The sequence below is a fragment of the Bos indicus genome, chromosome 14 (assembly GCF_029378745.1).
Source record: "Bos indicus isolate NIAB-ARS_2022 breed Sahiwal x Tharparkar chromosome 14, NIAB-ARS_B.indTharparkar_mat_pri_1.0, whole genome shotgun sequence".
NCBI lineage: Eukaryota > Metazoa > Chordata > Mammalia > Artiodactyla > Bovidae > Bos > Bos indicus.
Genome location: NC_091773.1, coordinates 52,505,487 through 52,518,924, shown reverse-complemented (window position 1 = coordinate 52,518,924; position 13,438 = coordinate 52,505,487). Strand labels below are relative to the sequence as shown.

The 13,438-nt window shown below is 38.8% G+C and overlaps 1 protein-coding gene across 6 annotated transcripts in view; it reads right to left on the bottom strand.

The window, feature by feature from the left end:
* Window positions 1-13,438, bottom strand: part of CSMD3 (CUB and Sushi multiple domains 3) — a 1,461,887-nt gene that overhangs the window by 50,109 nt on the left and 1,398,340 nt on the right. For all 6 annotated transcript variants that reach the window (XM_070802767.1, XM_070802766.1, XM_070802768.1 and 3 more), the window contains 2 exons: window positions 3,678-3,857; window positions 1,761-1,934 (listed from right to left, as the gene is read on the bottom strand). In XM_070802767.1, the coding sequence (XP_070658868.1) occupies window positions 1,761-1,934; window positions 3,678-3,857 (354 nt within the window). The remainder of the gene's footprint in view (window positions 1-1,760; window positions 1,935-3,677; window positions 3,858-13,438) is intronic.

Genomic DNA, 13,438 nt, shown 5'->3' with positions numbered 1-13,438 from the left:
TAACCTCAGATATGCAGATGACACCACCCTTACGGCAGAAAGTGAAGAGGAACTTAAAAAGCCTGTTGATAAAAGTGAAAGTGGAGAGTGAAAAAATTGGCTTAAAGCTCAACATTCAGAAAACGAAGATCATGGCATCCGGTCCCATCACTTCCTGGCAAATAGATGGAGAAACAGTGGAAACAGTGTCAGACTTTATTTTTCTGGGCTCCAAAATCACTGCAGATGGTGACTGCAGCCATGAAATTAAAAGATGCTTACTCCTTGGAAGGAAAGTTATGACCAACCTAGATAGAATATTGAAAAGCAGAGACATTACTTTGCCAACAAAAGTCTGTCTAGTCACGGCTATGGTTTTTCCTGTGGTCATGTATGGATGTGAGAGTTGGAGTGTGAAGAAGGCTGAGCGCCGAAGAATTGATGCTTTTGAACTGTGGTGTTGGAGAAGACTCTTGAGTGCCTTGTACTGCAAGGAGATCCAACCAGTCCATTCTGAAGGAGATCAGCCCTGGGATTTCTTTGGGAGGAATGATGCTAAAGCTGAAACTCCAGTACTTTGGCCACCTCATGGGAAGAGTTGATTCATTGGAAAAGACTCTGATGCTGAGAGGGATTGGGGGCAAGAGGAGAAGGTGACAACAGAGGATGAGATGGCTGGATGGCATCACTGACTGGATGGATGTGAGTCCCAGTGAACTCTGGGAGTTGGTGATGGACAGGGAGTCCTGGGTGCTGCGGTTTATGGAGTCGCAAATAGTCGGACACAACTGAGTGACTGATCTGATCTGATCTGATCTATAATCTTTAAAACTTTTATATTTAATTCTCTAATGAATTTACATTGATTTGTTATTTAGTGTAAGATAAAGACTCTGTGTGTGTGTGTGCGTGTGTGTGTGTATATATATATATAAATGAACTGCTGCTGCTGCTGCTAAGTCGCCTCAGTTGTGTCTGACTCTGTGCGACCCCATAGAGGGCAGCCCACTAGGCTCCTGTGTCCCTGGGATTCTCCAGGCAAGAATACTGGAGTGGGTTGCCATTTCCTTCTCCAGTGCATGAAAGTGAAAAGTGAAAGTGAAGTCGCTCAGTCGTGCCCGACTCTTAGCGACCCCATGGACTGGAGCTTACCAGGCTCCTCCATGCATGGGATTTTCCAGGCAAGAGTACTAGAGTGGGGTGCCATTGCCTTCTCCAATAAATGAACTACCTTATTGCATTAATTGAAATGTCCATTCTTCCCCCACTGATTTGTTCCATAATACATTAAGTATCAATACATGGTCTATACTCTGTATTCTCTAACACTGGTTTCTGTCTGTCTATGCCAGCACCAATGCTGCAATGTTTTAATTACCATAGCCTTCTAAGTTTAATATCTGCCAAGGATTACACTACATGCTAGGGTAGAAAAGTGAATGAAACAAGAATATTTGCCTTCAAGGAACACAAACCTGAGTAGAGGGCATCACCCAAAAAACAAGATAAGTAAAAAGTATAGTGTGTCTTGCACACAAAGCAGTTTGGCCTGAAATTTAGTCAGACAGAAGGAATATAATGGTTGGATTACACAAAAAATAGCTACATTGGTAAATACTGTTTTTAACTGAATTTTAATTATGCATGGGAAAGAGCTTAACAATCTCATTTTTGTTCTAGCAAAATCTGGAAAAAATATATAACAGTTATAATCTCAGTAAAGTAGCTCTAAGAGAGTGAAAGTAGAAAAATGTAAATTTTAGAATGGAAATTATACTTACGTAAGCATTGTGGTACTTCCCCACTCCAGGTACCATTCCCTACACAGGTCAAAACGGCAGGGAAGGACAGTTCATAGCCTGGAGAACAGATGTAGCTAATACTAAAACCCCAGTCAAAATTTGTTCCTTCCAACCTTCCATTAGAGATCTGGGGAGGAGTTGGGCAGGTAACAGCTGCAATTACATTAAAAACGATTAGACACAGCTGTTGAAATATCCTGGTGTTAACAGAAATAAATATCATTAGAAGAAGCATATGTGCTAATTGAACCTTTTGGAGGACAATATGGTGTGACATGTTTTATTCTCTTGGTAGTATCCTGAAACATCCCTGGAATTAATTCCTCTAGGACGAGACTACTTCTTGGCAACATAATGGCTACTGGTTCTCAGAGGTTCTCTTACAAAATAACAAGCTTCCTGACATTGAAAGAAAGGAAAAAGAGGGTGACCTCTTATCCAGTATACTGCAACTGATTAATTATTAGTTTTATATAAAATCATTTCCAGCAACCTTTAGACAGACTGAAGAGCTGTGTTTGGCTATATACAGAGTTACACTGTAGCAAGGAACCTGGAAGTAAATCTGTGACATTTTTGAAACACAGATGATGTATCTCATTAAAATATCTCTATTAGTTCTATTAACCACTTAGATTCATATGCTAAATATTATTGTAGGGTTCTAAATGCATTATAAAATTTTTGATAATTCATTTTTAAAATTAAGATGTCCTTGAGAAAAGATAGGTTGGATAAGGAGATATAGATGAAAGGAAAAAGAGGGCCACCAATTATAAAATCTAAAAAGGAGGAATGATTTTATTTTGATGACTAGCAACATATATAAATAATTTTTAGAGTTATATAATATTGTCATTAACATAATCAATAATTTATGAAATAATATGTAAATATAAAATATTTGTTTATATATTTTCATATACTAACTGTATATTTATCATGATCTGATTAGGAAATTGTGTAATCAAGAAAAAAAAGACATGCATTGGAATTATTCTTTTAGTGTTATATTATGTCAGGGAGACATTAAACTGACAATTCACAGGTATTTAGAGATGTACCTTAATGAGAAGTTTCAATGATTAAAAATCACTATTATTATAAAACAATACATATTGTCTGACACTGAATGTATAGTATTTTACAAGTAATCAAATAATCGGCAAAAAACTTATGTAAAGAGTTTCAATGGAAAACAGCATAAAGTAGTAAACTTATATCTGTATTGACTAAAATATTACTTCCAACTTCCAGATTGCATTCTTCAAAGAAATAGTTTTACCTTTTTTTTTTTGCCATTTAAATTAATTTTATTTTATTTTTAAACTTAAGAACAGGTAGAGTTCTATAATTCAGGCTGATTGTTTTCAAATTATAGAAGGTTTTTCTCCCATTCTTGAATAACTGACCCAGGTGGATAACCAAATTAAAGTTCTATTTAATTACAGCTATATTCTCTATTAAATACTCATTGACCCGCATAAATGATGATGGTGATTATGTATCACATAACATGATATATATATTTTTTGGCAGTGCCATGTCAGCATGTGGGGTCTTAGTTCCCTGATCAGGGATTGAACCTGTGCCTCTGCATTGGAAGAGCAGAATCTTAACCAGTAGACTGCCAGGGAAGTCCCAGAACATATTTTTGCTGTATTACAGTTCATTGTCATTACTTAGAATGAGATACAACATTTTTGTTAAAAATTTTTTAAATCTTATATGTTATTATCTATATGGTTTAAAAGTAAAGACTGAGGCACTCAATTTTGGTACCAGAAAAAAAGACGAAATGATACAAAAAACACTATTTAAATTTATTTAAATATGCATATTGATACATAAAATAGTGATTATCACTAATAAATATTGACAAAATCATTATCTTACCTCTACAAGTTGGCATGACTCCACTCCATGTGCCATTAGTTGTACAAGTCCTGATTCTTGAACCATTTAATTCCATTGTATAGCCTGGCTGGCACATGTAAGAAACATTCTGTCCAACCACATAATCATCTCCATATCTCAGTCCATTGGCTGGTATACCTGGGTCTCCACAACTGATTACTATTAATATGGATTGGAAAAGCAGATGGTTAATGTGACATGTTTTTAATGGAGAGGAATAGTAAGCATATGGCATAATTAATATAAAAGTAGGTAAAATTAGTTATTATGTTCATTTTAATGATAAAACATAAGCATATTTAAACCACACTCTATCAATTCCTAACTATGACCATTTACTTATTACAGATTTTATACATATGGTCCAGAAATGGTCAGTTAGACTCTTAAAATGTTAATATGCTAATATATTGTAGGAAACTCTGATGTGGTAACCTCTTTTAATCTGAATTAAATAATCATAGAGAAGCAATGCTATCAGATCAAGATTTCTAACAGAATATTTTAAATTTACACTCCTATGTATGGTTACTGAAATCTCTAAATTATGAGGCTTGCTGGACTGAGACCTTATTTTCTGCACAGTATCACTCAACTGATATTACAATAGTTTTTAATTAAATGATGTCAGGTACAAAAATAATAATTTTATTGAATAAGTGAAAGAATGAATAAATTATAAAATGTGAATTTATCACATACTGGGTGAGATACACAATTTGTAAGCACAATGAAAAAATGAAAATGTCAGTTAGGGATAGAGAAACCAATTTCCCATTTCCACCATCTCATCGTCATCCCAAGTGATAGAACAACCCCAAGGAAATTGCAACCTCCACTCTGGAACGTGCCTGCTTCCTGAATTAGGAGTTAGTAAGAGGCCTATGTGGAGAAGGCAGTGGCAACCCACTCCAGTACTCTTGCCTGGAGAACCCCATGGACGGAGGAGCCTGGTAGGCTACAGTCCATGGGGTCACTAAGAGTCAGACACTACTGAGCGACTTCACTTTCACTTTTCCCTTTCATGCACTGGAGAAGGAAATGGCAATCCACTCCAGTGTTCTTGCCTGGAGAATCCCAGGGACAGACGAGCCTGATGGTCTGCCGTCTATGGGGCTGCACAGAGTCAGACATGACTGACGCGACTTAGCAGCAGCAGCAGCAAGAGGCCTATGTCAAGTGCTTATTATATCTTCCTTGTTATTGCCAGTCCAGGAAAGGGTAAACCATTGCCCTGCTCTGCTCTAAGACTCCATGAATATATACAACTCCAACTAGCCCCACCCATACCTGCACCCAGACCCCCATAAAAGAATGGAGAACAAGATACAATGTGAGCATCCCTCTGGTGATACATGATGGACAGGCTGGGCACAGGGTATCAGTGGCTCAGAGCAGGGGTGGGAGTGGGAAGGCCAGGCAAGGGCACCAGTTGGTAGGAAACTAAAGGCCTATAACATAACCTAGGAAGACAGGGAGGCAGGGAGGCAAATTTCACATGAGCAGAGCAGTGGCTCAGTGGTAAAGAATCTGCTTGCTAAGCAGGAGACATGGGTTTGATTTCTGGGTTAGGAAGATCCCCTGGAGAAGGAAATGGAAACCCACTACAATATTCTTGCCTGGAGAATCCTGTGGACAGAGGAGCCTGGTCAGCTAAGTTCAGGAGGTCGTAAAGAGTTGGACACAACTTAGCAATTAAACAATAACAACAAAATCTCCAAACCCTTAGCACATGCTCCATTGTTCCAGTGGACTTCAATTATAAAACACAAATTCAACGATTAAACCATTAAGAATTTGAGACAGCAATCATCGAGTATTAAACCCCAAGCACAGGAAACTTTAGAGCATGAAGTTCTGTCAATAATGCTGGTCCATAAATATTGATCAAATTACATATAAAATTTCTCATTTTTGATGGTTTTTCCAGTAGTCATGTATGGATGTGACAGTTGAACCATAAAGAAAGCTGAGTGCCAAAGAATTGAGGCTTTTGAATTGTGGTATTGGAGAAGACTCTTGAGAGTCCCTTGGACTGCAAGGAGATACAACCAGTCCATCCTAAAGAAGGTCAGTCCTGAGTGTTCATCGAAGCTGAAACTCTAATACTTTGGTCACCTGATGCAAAGAACTGACTCATTTGAAAAGACCCTGATGTTGGGAAAGATTGAAGGCTGGAGGAGGAGACAACAGAGGATGAGATGGTTGGATGGCATCAGTGACTCAATGGACGTGAGTTTGAGTAAAAGTTGGTGATGGACAGGGAGGCCTGGCATGCTGCAGTCCATCGTGTTGCAAAGAGTCAGACATGACTAAGCGACTGAACTGAACTGATGGTGCCATATAAGAACTTTCAAAAAGATCAGTGACAGCATAAGAAATTTAAGCATATTTAAGTCTAAGTATGGGATTTACAAACAAGGTATGTATGTGTGTGTTCATTTATGAACAAGGTTTAATAGAGATCATATATATACATAAGCTTCCCTTGTAGCTCAGTTGATAAAGAATCTGCCTGAAATGCAGGAGACCTGGGTTGAATTCCTGGGTCGGGAAGATCCTCTGGAGAAGAAAATTGCAATAAACTCCAGTATTCTTGCCTGGAGAATCCCATGGACAGAAGCACCTGGCAGGCTACCGTCCATTGGGTCACAAGAGTTGAACACGAGTTAGCGACTAAACCACCAAACCACCATAAGCCATAAAAGCACTTGCTGTTTCGAAAACCATTATTTGAGCTGTTGCTGCTAAGTCGCTTCAGTCGTGTCCGACTCTGTGTGACCCCATAGACGGCAGCCCACCAGGCTCCCCCGTCCCTGGGATTCTCCAGGCAAGAACACTGGAGTGGGTTGCCATTTCCTCCTCCAATGCATGAAAGTGGAAAGTGAAAAGTCAAAAGTGAAGTCGCTCAGTCGTGTCCGACTCATAGAGACCCCATGGACTGCAACCTATCAGGCTCCTTCGTCCATGGGATTTTCCAGGCAAAAGTACTGGAGTGGGGTGCCATTGCCTTCTCCAAACACTTGGCTAAATGCATTATTGTGGCTAAGAGCAAAAGGAAAACAGAAGGTTACACGCTTCCTTTTCTGGAGACAAAATCAAGTAGCAAACCAGCCTTTCAGTATTTTTTTTTTTTTTTTTGGCTTTTGAATCACTTTTTTTTTTTTTTCATAAATGGACAAATAATTTTACCAGGTAAATCTAGGTTATACTGTTTCATTTTCATTTTTAATGATTTCTAGTATTTCAAATGTCTAAGGTTAAAGACCAAAAATAGATTAAGACAAAGAAGACCTTAATGGCAATTAAATTCTACTGTGTTTTATTAACTTACCACTAAAAATTATGAATGCCAAGGTTTGTTTCATATTAATCTAATCTGTTGAGCCAGGAAGTTTTAGGACCATGAATGATGATATTTAAATTACAGAACAATATTCACAACACTCCATTTGATAATCCTCAGAACCCCCAAGAGTTTCCTGAAATCACACTCATTGATGTTTCCATCTGACTCCTAATAAGAGCTCTGTGTATAGAATGACTTTTGTTTTTTTCATTATTGATGAGGAAAATATATTTTTAAATTGTAAAACTGAGTTGGATAGAAAACCAAATCCTGCTTATTTACCAAAATGTGTCAATTCTTTTTGCAGTTTTAAAATATGTAATCATATAAAAAAGTTTGACTTCAATTTATTTTCTTGTATTTTACTTTTTTATATTCTATATATTGTTATTTTATTTATTTTTTTATATATATTGTTATTTTATATCTTTAATCTAGATTTAAAATTAAGAAGAAGAAAAATTAAAGCAAATACCAACAGACAATTATTTTTTTTCTGGGCAGTACTTTAGAGACTGAATTAGAATTCTGGCAAGAGAGAACAGCTAACCCAATCATAAGGCACATAAGCTGAGTGAGATGTAGCCACCAAAAGAGACGACAGAGGGTTTATTTCAGAGAGGCACTGAGAAAGAGTTCTGCATATCTTGGCAGCATCATGAATGGAATGCCTGATAACAACAGCTTCATAAGGATTTGTCTGGTGGCTTCATAATGAAGCAAAGGCCAAAGAGGCAGTTTCCTACAGCAACAATCTTTGTAAATAGCACCTGCTCCACAAGTCAATTCATTCACCACCAGCTTGTTTTCAACAACAAAAAGAGGCTTTCTGGTTTTTTTTTTTTGTTTGTTTTTTTTAGGGAAAACCTTAGGATAGTGGCTCTTTAGGACTGTACCCTAAAATTCAGAGACAGTGCATAGCAGCAAGTTGCTGTGATTTAATTCAAGAAAATCTCTTCTAAGGTCACTAGAATCCTTTATGCACACAGCATGAGTGTATGCACGTGCACTCATCCACACACTCATACCCCAATAAACCCCATGGAGACAGTTGTTTTGTCTATTTCCCTTAGAATTATCTAAGCCTAGTCTAGTGCATGACTCATAAGAGATTAAATAAATACTTGTTTGAAGAGTAAATGAATGAATGGATATGTAAGGAATAATTAAATAACTCAGATTCTCAAAAATACATAAGCTGAAAGGTTTGAATTTGGTTTTGTGGGAACTTTTCTCATTAGTTTCTATCGATTAGTTCCTAGTTTCTAATTGATGCCCATTTGATATTATTTATGATACATCTAAGTATAAACCTCTACAGCCAATATAAGACATAACTGTGGTATTTCTAGTCAATCTATGCCACTTCAAATCTACTTTCTCTTTTAGCTTCTTAAATGAGCATTATAAATCTGCATTTTTAAACAGAACATCAATATAACACAAATTATTTTTGACTCTGTATCTAATGAACATATTTGATGGTAATACATACAGATCCATGTGACTTGTTTTTAATGACATGACATTCCCTTGCATGGATATACATACACCATGATTCATGTAATCAAACCCATGTGACAGTTGAACTATCCCACAAATTTCCCACTGGCCACAAAGCAGCAATGGATATGTTTACTCGGGCACATGTGCTTTACTGGGTTTCAAGTAGAGAACAGAATTCTCCTCTAGCACAGTGAAGTTGCAGAAAGGTGATCAAGCCATCTCCAGGGTAACACTTCTGATTCTATACAATCTCCAAATTCAGAAGTCAGTTTCCCTTTTTAGTATTTCAGTAAGGTAAGTTTTTTTGATATTAACTTTGGCACTATTGACATTTCATACCAATCACTCTTGGTTGCTTTTTATTCATCGGGAATGTTTAACATTGATCTCTACTTGCACATGCCACTCACTTGCACTATGATAATCTAATATACGTCCAGACACTGCCGAATGTCCCCCGGGAAGCAAAATCACCCCTAAATGAGAGCACTGCACTGAACATTAGCTCTCTTCTGGAGACAAATACTCTCTTCCAACAACACAAGAGACAACTCCACACATGGACATCACCAGATAGTCAATATGAAATCAGACTGATTATATTCTTTGCAGCTGAAGATGGAGAAGCTCTATACGGTCAGCAAAAACAAGACTGGGAGCTGACTATGGCTCAGAACATGAACTCCTTATTGCAAAATTCAGACTTAAATTAAAGAAAGTAGGGAAAACCACTAGACCATTCAGGTAAAAAATCCTAAGAGCCAAGGCATGCTGACATAAGTCTTTTTGAAGGATGTTGCCATTATGGCCATTATCCCTACCATAGTTTGGCCTCAGGACAAAATACAGGGAGGAAACAGAGCCCCACCCATCAACAGAAAACTGGATTAAAGATTTACTAAGCATGATGCTCTTGAGAAGACTCTTGAGAGTCCCTTGGACTGCAAGGAGATCCAACCAGTCCATTCTGAAGGAGATCAGCCCTGGGATTTCTTTGGAAGGAATGATGCTAAAGCTGAAACTCCAGTACTTTGGCCACCTCATGCGAAGAGTTGACTCATTGGAAAAGACTTGGATGCTGGGAGGGATTGGGGGCAGGAGGAGAAGGGGACGACAGAGGATGAGATGGCTGGATGGCATCACTGACTCAATGGATGTGAGTCTGAGTGAACTCCGGGAGTTGGTGATGGACAGGGAGGCCTGGTGTGCTGCGATTCATGGGGTCGCAAAGAGTCGGACACAACTGATCAACTGAACTGAACTGAACTGAAGTATGATGCCAGCACAGCCAGTCCCTCCCAGCAGGAAGTATCCACAAGCCTCTTACCCATCAGAGGACAGATAGAATGAAATCACAATCACAGAAAACTAACCAAACTGATCACGAATCATAGCCTTGTCTAACCCAATGAAACTATGAGCCAGGCTGTGTAGGGTCATCCAAGATGGACGGGCCATGGGGGAGTTCTGACAAATAGTGGTCCACTGGAGAAGGGAATGGCAAACCACTTCAGTATTCTTGCCTTGAGAACCCCATGAACAGTATAAAAAGGCAAGAGATATGACACCGAAAGATGATATCCCCAGGCTGGTAAAGGCCAAGTATGCTACCGGAAAAGAGTGGAGAAATAACTCCAGAAAGAATGAAGACATGGAGCCAAAGTGAAAACAATGCCCAGGTGTGGATGTGACTGGTGATGGAATTACAGTCCAAAACTGTAAAGAACAATATTGCATAGGAACTTAGAATGTTAGGTCCATGAATCAAAGTAAATTGGAGGTGGTCAAACGGGAGATGACAAGAGTGAACAATGACATTTTAGGATTCAGTGAACTAAAATGGACCGGAATGTGCGAATTTAATTCAGATGAGTATTAAATCTACTATAATGGCCAGAATCACTTAGAAGAAATGAAGTAGCCCTCCTAGTCAATAAAAGAGTCTGAAATGCAGTACTTGTGCGCCATCTCAAAAACGACAGAATGATCTCTGTTCGTTTCCAAGGCAAACCATTCAATATCACAGTAATCCAAGTCTAAGCTCCAACCACTAATGCCAAAGAAGCTGAATAGTTCTATGAAGACCAACAAGACCTTATAGAATGAACATCAACAAAAGATGTCCTTTTCATCATAGGGAACTGGAATGCAAAGTTCAGTTCAGTTCAGTAGCTCAGTCATGTCTGGCTCTTTGCAAACCCCATGGACTACAGCATGCCAATGCCTCCCTATCCCATCACCAACTCCTGGAGTTTACTCAAATTCATGTCCATTGAATTGGTTATGCCATACAATCATCTCATCCTCAGTCATTTCCTTCTCCTCCTGCCTTCAATCTTTCCCAGCATCAGGGGAAAGATTGGCTCTTTTCAAATGAGTCAATTCTTCGCATCAGGTGGCCAAAGTACTGGAGTTTCAGCTTCAACATCAGACATTCCAATGAATACTCAGGACTGATTTCCTTTAGGATGGACTGGTTGGATATCCTTGCAGTCCAAGGGACTCTCAAGAGTTCTCCAACAACACAGTTCAAAAGCATCAGTTCTGCCCTCAGCTTTCTTTATAGTCCAACTTTCATATCCGTACATGACTACTGGAAAAAACATAGCCTTGACTAGATGGATCTTTGTTGGCAAAGAAATGCCTCTGCTTTTTAATATGCTGTCTAGGTTGGTCATAACTTCCCTTCCAAGGAGTAAGCATCTTTTAATTTCATGGCTGCAGTCAATATCTGCAGTGATTTTGGAGCTCTCCAAAATAAAATCTGCCACTGTTTCCACTGTTTCTCCATCTATTTGCCATGAAGTGATGGGACCAGATACCATGATCTTTGTTTTCTCAATGTTGAGTTTTAAGCCAACTTTTTCATTCTCCTCTTGCACTTTCATCAAGAGGCTCTTTAGTTCTTCACTTTCTGCCATAAGGGTGCTGTCATCTGCATATCTGAGGTTATTGATATTTCTCCTGGCAATCTTGATTCCAGCTTGTGCTTCCTCCAGCCCAGCGTTTCTCATGATGTACTCTGCATATAGGTTAAATAAGCAGGGTGACAATATACAGCCTTGACATACTCTTTTTCCTATTTGGAACCAGTCTGTTGTTCCATGTCCAGTTCTAACTGTTGCTTCCTGACCTGCATATAGATTTCTCAAGAGGCAGGTCAGGTGGTCTGGTATTCCCATCTCTTTCAGAATTTTCTAGTTTATTGTGATCCACACAGTCAAAGGCTTTGGCATAGTTAACAAAGCAAAAATAGATATTTTTCTGGAACTCTCTTGCTTTTTCAGTGATTCAGTGGATGTTGGCAATTTGATCTCTGGTTCCTCTGCCTTTTCTAAAACCAGCTTGAACATCTGGAAGTTCACAGTGCACGTACTGTTGACCTAGCTCGGAGAAATTTGAGCATTACTTTGCCAGCATGTGAGATGAGTGTAATTGTGTGGTAGTTTGAGCATTCTTTGGCATTTCCCTTATTTGTGATTGGAAAGAAAACTGACTTTTCCAGTCCTGTGACCACTGCTGAGTTTTCCAAATTTGCTGGCATATTGACTGCAGCACTTTCACAGAATCATCTTTTAGGATTTGAAATAACTCAACTAGAATTCCATCACCTCCACTAGCTTTGTTTGTAGTGATGTTTCCTAAGGTACACTTGACTTCACATTCCAGGATGTCTGGTTCTAGGTGAGTGATCACACCATCGTGATTATCTGGGTCATGAAGATCTTTTTTATAGTTTTTCTGTGTATTGTTGCCACCTGTTCTTAATATCTTCTGCTTCTTAGTTCCATACCATTCCTGTCATTTATCGAGTCCATCTTTGCATGAAATGTTCCCTTGGTATCTCTAATTTTCTTGAAGAGATCTCTAGTCTTTCCCATTCTAGTTTTTCCCTCTATTTATTTGCACTGATCACTGAGGAAGGTTTTCTTATCTCTCCTTGCTATTCTTTGGAACTCTGCATTCAGATGCTTATATCTTTCCTTTTCTCCTTTGTTTTTGGCTTCTCTTCTTTTCACAGCTATTTGTAAGGCCTCATCAGACAGCCATTTTGCTTTTTTTTTTTAAATTTTATTTTTAAACGTTACAATATTGTATTAGTTTTGCCAAATATCGAAATGAATCCATCACAGGTATACATGTGCTCCCCATCCTGAACCCTCCTCCCTCCTCCCTCCCCATACCATCCCTCTGGGTCGTCCCAGTGCACCAGCCGCAAGCATCCAGTATCGTGCATCAAACCTGGACTGGCAACTCGTTCCATACATGATATTATACATGTTTCAATGCCATTCTCCCAAATCTTCCCACCCTCTCCCTCTCCCATAGAGTCCATAAGACTGATCTATACATCTGTGTCTCTTTTGCTGTCTTGTACACAGGGTTATTGTTACCATCTTTCTAAATTCCATATATATGCGTTAGTATACTGTATTGGTGTTTTTCTTTCTGGCTTACTTCACTCTGTATAATAGGCTCCAGTTTCATCCACCTCATTAGAACTGATTCAAATGTATTCTTTTTAATGGCTGAGTAATACTCCATTGTGTATATGTACCACAGCTTTCTTATCCATTCATCTGCTGATGAACATCTAGGTTGCTTCCATGTCCTGGCTATTATAAACAGTACTGCGATGAATGTTGGGGTACACGTGTCTCTTTCTCTTCTGGTTTCCTCAGTGTATATGCCCAGCAGTGGGATTGCTGGATCATAAGGCAGTTCTATTTCCAGTTTTTTAAGGCATCTCCACACTGTTCTCCATAGTGGCTGTACTAGTTTGCATTCCCACCAACAGTGTAAGAGGGTTCCCTTTTCTCCACACCCTCTCTAGCTACTAGAGGAATCAACCTATCTGACTTCAGGCTCTACTACAAAGCCACAG